Raw genomic sequence first — 5,882 nt, forward strand, 5'->3', positions numbered from 1 at the left:
TTGGGTGTTTAGTGTGTATAAAGTAGCCAGAGAGTAAATAACCCAGTGGTTAATAGAGCTACCTTGTCAGTGCTATGAATTTGTTAATACGTTCGCGAGGTGCCTGTCACATACACCCAGTGGGCAAAAAGGGATCCCATAGTCTTTAGCCACTCTTAATACTACTATTTTTTAGAAGTCCTAGAGATTTATTTAGAGTACCTTCATCTAAGTGATGAAGGTAAGGAAAAGGTACCAAAACAATATGAACTGTCTGCTAACATAGATACTTTGTCTGTTATAGGACCTTAGAAATTATCAGTATACTTTGCACACCATAGACAACCTGTTTGTTCATGTGGAAATGGGCAGAAGCTGTATTAAAATACCTGTAAGGAAGTATAATGAGGTGAGTAAACCCATCTTGGTTACTCTAATCCAAACTGCTTTTGTCTTCATTTTTTTTTGTATAGTACCAGTCACACCTCTACCATGAGCTCTTTGAAGAAAACGTCTCTGAACTTTATACTGACCTAAATGTGTAATGGAAAGGGCACACACTTACTTCCTTCTATGATATGCTGGAAGGTGGATAATGATGAGTTGAGCTTTAGGATATCTATTAAGTACTGAAAGATCAGCAGTTCTTCAAAGTCTTTCAGCATGTATTTTCAAATATTCTCTCTTACAGATTTCCTGATGATGATGTTTTGCTTAAGAATTTTTTTAAAAAATAATAAACACAAGCAAACAACAACCAAAAAAAACCCTCCTAGTGGGATTTGTCAGTGTAATGACAAATTTTGTATTGACAGGTGATGAAGGTGATCAACTCTTCTAATGAACATGTAATTAGCATTGGAGCAAGTGTTAATACCGAAGCAGACTCTCACTTGGTGTGTGTGCAGAACAAGCACGGCCTCTATCACACACAGGCAATCAGTGCCACGGGACATCCCAGGAAAGGTAAGAGGTTTGTTGGAGAAAAATCTCATCTCTAGAGCCAAAATGGAGGTTCAGTGCTACGCTGCTCAGAAAATGCATCTGTGGTGTTACATTACAATGAGTTTTAAGAGGAGTGCAGGTTTAATATCAGTTATGACTGACTGGAGTGACACAAAGTGGTGCTCACTTCCTTCCTACTTCTTCTAGTTACAGGTGCAAGTTTTGTAGTGTTTAATGGAGCGTTAAAAACATCTTCAGGATTTTTAGCCAAGTCCAGTATAGTTGAAGGTAAGAATTTTGTTCTCTTCTCTTCTTAAGAGACTTGAAAAAAAAAACCAGCAGCAGTCTTGTGTAAAGTCTTTATGCCTCAGTAAGCTAAACGTTTATTTTCAGGTTTTTTAACTTTGTATGAAACCTGTTGCAAACAAATGCTGCATAAAAATACATGATAGTTCACCTACTTGTTTTAAAACAGCATTCAAATTTAAACTATTTAATCATGCAGGTCTTTTTTTATGGAACTATTTTCATTGCCATATTGCTGAAATACATATATGCAAAAAAAATTCCAAAATTAACTTTTAACATGATCTTTTAGTTTTAGTTTCTGTTGACAAAAAAGGTTTTCTTCCTCTTTCGTGTAACATTTAGAGCTGTAGGTGGGGGATGCAGTCCTTTTGTGCATTTATTAATTAGCTCTAGGAGATGGTTGGTCTCAGCAGTATTTAAGCCAAGATTCTGTGAAAAGCTGTGCTGCATTTCCTGTGGATAATTTGGAGTTCTAACTGGTTTTCTTCTAGATGGACTAATGGTACAAATAACACAAGAAACAATGGAAAGCCTACGTCAGGCATTAAGAGACAAGAAGGACTTCAAAATAACCTGTGGAAAAATGGATGCAGGGGACGCGAAAGAATACGTAGATATTTGCTGGGTAGAAACTGAAGAGAAAACAAACAAAGGGTAAACGTACTACCAAAGCCTGACACCTGAGAGAATTCTTGCTCTCAGTGTTCAAATATCTGCCTTTAGTTTCTTGAAATTAATCCAAAGTATTTTTTTTTTGACAGAAAGTGCTTGATAGCAAAGATGGTTTATAGCATCTTAACCTGCAAGATTAGGTTCCTATTAATCCTGTTAGTTCCCTACTTAGGGTGTTTCTTTTTGTACCATCTGTATTTTCATGATGCAAGTCCTGTATTGTATTTTGTTGTAAGGTTGTTTAAATAGCCTTGAAGCATGGCTAAATGTTTTTTCATGGAAGTTACTATATCTAAAGTATAAAATGTTGTTCAAATTCCTAATCATACTACTGTTTTCCATAGAATTTTAAGCCCAGTTGATGGAAAATCAATGGAAGGAACTCATAGTGAAAAAGCACCACAATGCAGAGACTTCGAAAGAGACGGAAAAGTTATTAAGTGCACTGAAGTGAGTGAATTACTTAGTTCTTAAGCCTTTTTTGCTACTTTTTGAATAGTTAAGTGGTAATACCGTAGTACTAAGTGATACTATTAAAATGAGCTGACATTATGTGTAGCCATCCTGCCAGGCAGAACGTTCTCTGCAGCTCCTTGGTGAGTTTACATACTCGTCATTTTTCTCCTCTGAAAAAGAAATCTGTTAGCATAGACAGCTCTGTGGATGCCTAATCCAGGCGTTCCCGTGGTTCCTGAAGGATTTTGATTGTATGGATGAAATACTTGGGTGCTTTGCCAGCAAACAAGTATCAAAGCTTGTCCTGTTTGGCATTCTGTGATACTGAACTAGTCCTTTTCCTAACTGTGGGATATACCAGGCTGCTGACTATCCTTCCCTTTCTCTGATCTCAGGTTTACTATTTTGTAAAGGATCATGAACTATCCAGTGCTGTTCCTCACCAGTTTGCTAAAGAGATTGCCACTGCCTGCAGCACTGCTCTTTGCCCTCACCTTAAAACCTTGAAAAATAATGGGATGAATAAGATAGGACTCAGAGTTTCCATTGACTCAGACATGGTAAGCTTTCAGCTTTTATTGCAGTCACTCCATTTCCTCTGAAGTATCATCTCTTTTAAATACCTTGGATCTCTCCATGAATGTTTCAAGAGTTTTTCCCTACTGCAGATCCAGGCTGGCGATGAAATTTGAGGAAGAAGCTGTCTTAGTCATCAGTTTCTCACTTAATGGTAGAAAAATACTCTTTTACTGTGATGCAGCACTTTTTGCATAGTCTTGTTAATACAAAAAGTGTTACTTAATATCAATGTTAGTATGTTTCCCTCCTAGGTTGAATACTTAGCAGGATCCGGAGGGCACCTTCTTCCACAGAAGTATCTGAATGACTTGGACAGTGCTCTGATTCCTGTGATTCACGGTGGAATGTCAGATCCTACAGCTCTACCACTGAAAATGGAGTTAATATTTTTCATTATAGAACACCTGTTTTGATGAGGCTGATTACATGCATATACTGATTTGCTAGATCTGAACACCAAAGTTGTAGTGCTACAAACACTAAAAATGTTAGTTTCTAAACCTGTTATGTTTTAATAGCTTTTCAAACTGTTTTTTTAAAGCCCCTCAGATCCTCTCTGGTTCCTCTACCACAAAAGAGTTGTAGTTTGTGTCATGAAGTTTGGGAAGTTTACACTTAATACAGGTGCAGAAGAGGGCAGGTTTCGTTACTCCTCACACAGTTGTAGCATTTACTAGGTGTAGTGTAACTCCAAGCCATAGGATCTTGCGTCTCACCCTCACATTAGTGCTTGCTGAAGTTGCTAGGGTTCCATGTGATCTCTGCATGTGCTTCCCCCTGCAACAGCTGAACACTGAAGCAGAGCTGGCCCAGAGCTGTGTCTTTGCTGCTGCAGGTTCAGACAGGACATCTCCTGTAGCTGCCTGCGAGCCCCGTGTGTCAGGGCAGCTCTGGCACCGCAGGGGGAGTGCTGTGGGGGTGGGGATAAAGACCTCACATGGTTGAGGTCCTTAACCTGGGGATGTGATGCTAGTGCTTCAGGAACACATGCTCTCAATTAATGTTTTATAGAGTAACTGTTTTCTTTCTTGTATTTATAAGGATTTCTCTAACTTAAATGGATGCTATTTTTATAAAAAGTGCTTTTTCTTTTTTCTTTACTCTGTGTTCAGAATTCCACATAGAATTTGACCTTTCAAGGATTAGGAAAAAACAGATTAGCCTTGATGTAATCTACATGTAGCAATAAGTCAGACAAGAAATCTGCAATATTTTTTCTGCTCCTGTCTACTGCTTTTGCCACATTTTAGTAGCTACCTTTACTTTCAGGGAGAACAGATGTATTAAGTATGAATTTTCATGACCAGGTTGATTCTAGTGGAAGGTGACCCTGCCCATGGCAGGTGGGGTTGGAACTCTTTAAGGTCCCTTCCAACCCAAACCGTTCCGGGATTTTTAGTATACCTGAGGTTCTTGCATAGGATGTATTTTTGATACTGGGTCATTTAGATCTATTTATGTATTTGTGATGCATGTGATTTGTACTGAGGTTCATCGAACTGCGGTTGGGTTTGGTAGCAGCCACACAACTGCTTATCGAGGACAGAACCAAAACTAAATATATACAAGACCTATATTGTTTTCAGTAAAAATGCTGGTACAATTTTATAATGAGAGTATTAAAACTTGGATGCCTTCTTGATGCTAATAGGGGATATTTTATGTTTTTGTATCAAAAACAATTTGTAATGTAACCTAATCTGCTCTGCTGTTATCTGTGCTTTAACACTCCAGTCCTAGAAGGGTTCAGACTTCAAGCTCTTATCCTGGATGGAACTGAGCTGCGTTTCAGCTTCTGTGCTGACTTCTTCTGAGACACTGCCATTAGGGAGAAGGGCTGAACCCAGGCACAGTAGGAACAAAACATGTCCTTGTTGAAAACAAGCTGCACCCAGGCCCTCGAGGGAGCCCCAGCACGAGGCTGAACAGCATTTCGGGTCTGTCACGGGGTCAGGGCACCCAAAGGAACAGCTGCCTCTTGGCACTTAACCTCTACTAACTCCTTTTCAGTAATGATCAATAAAATTAACTACAGTGCTTGCAATCTCCTGCCTCTTATTTATATGAAACAAAGATTTGGAATGTGTGGGTCCTGTCTCTGCAGCTTTCTGGGACTCCTGATGTTGTGCAAGAAATGGGATTCATTCCTCAGTGTGCCACAAGCCAACGGTGCCATGCGGGAGAGAGACACTGGGCGTTACATCAGCGCTGGCCAGCCCTGGGTGCTCGGTGTGTTCCACAGCCCCAGCTCTCCCCACCGCCCTTTCCCTGACATTATTTACCACAGAAATAATCCAGAGCCGGCTCATCCCACCAGAGAAATCAAGATGGTGGGGCGCTGCACTACAGGTTCTGGGCCCCCAGCCCCCCTCTGCACCTGCTCAGGGGCAGCGCCTGCGCCTGGGCCGGGTCTTTCTGAGCTGCAGGCGTGAGCTTTGGTACTGTCATGAACAGGGTTCAGCTGCAGGAGATGCGGACCCTGAGTATTTTGACAAGTTTGCAATGCATACATGGATGTATACCAACATCCTGATTTCACACAGAATGACAGAAATGATCAAGTTGGAAAATCCCTCCCAGCCCATCGAGTCCCAGCTGTGCCTGATGCCCACCTTGTCCCCAGCCCAGAGCACCCCAGCCCTTCCTGGGACACCTCCAGGGTTGGGCACTCCAAACCTCCCTGGGCAGCCCCTGCCAAGGCCTGAGCACCCTTTCCATGAAGAAATTGCTCCTGATGTCCAACCTAACTCTGCCCTGGACCAGCTTAAGACTGTGTGCTCTCATCTTGACTCCATCCTGCCCTACACCGTTCGGAGTCCGGGCTGTCCGTGACTGCGGGGTGCAGCCACTGCCTGTCCCACGGACCAGGTCAGTCCTTGCTGACAATGCTTCAAAGGACACAGAGGTAGATCATCCCTACTTGGGATAATTTTGATTTATTT

The 5,882-nt window shown here is 41.4% G+C and overlaps 1 protein-coding gene across 1 annotated transcript in view; it reads left to right on the forward strand.

Moving 5' to 3' along the window:
- Positions 1 to 4,981, forward strand: part of ZFYVE16 (zinc finger FYVE-type containing 16) — a 25,102-nt gene extending 20,121 nt beyond the window's left edge. The window contains exons 12-18 of the mRNA XM_008637448.2: positions 284 to 388; positions 795 to 945; positions 1,132 to 1,212; positions 1,725 to 1,887; positions 2,250 to 2,355; positions 2,757 to 2,921; positions 3,192 to 4,981. Of these exons, the coding sequence (XP_008635670.1) occupies positions 284 to 388; positions 795 to 945; positions 1,132 to 1,212; positions 1,725 to 1,887; positions 2,250 to 2,355; positions 2,757 to 2,921; positions 3,192 to 3,353 (933 nt within the window). The 3' untranslated portion in view covers positions 3,354 to 4,981. The remainder of the gene's footprint in view (positions 1 to 283; positions 389 to 794; positions 946 to 1,131; positions 1,213 to 1,724; positions 1,888 to 2,249; positions 2,356 to 2,756; positions 2,922 to 3,191) is intronic.
- The last annotated feature ends 901 nt before the right edge of the window (positions 4,982 to 5,882 follow it).

The sequence above is a fragment of the Corvus brachyrhynchos genome, unplaced genomic scaffold, assembly GCF_000691975.1.
Source record: "Corvus brachyrhynchos isolate BGI_N302 unplaced genomic scaffold, ASM69197v1 scaffold1097, whole genome shotgun sequence".
Lineage (NCBI taxonomy): Eukaryota > Metazoa > Chordata > Aves > Passeriformes > Corvidae > Corvus > Corvus brachyrhynchos.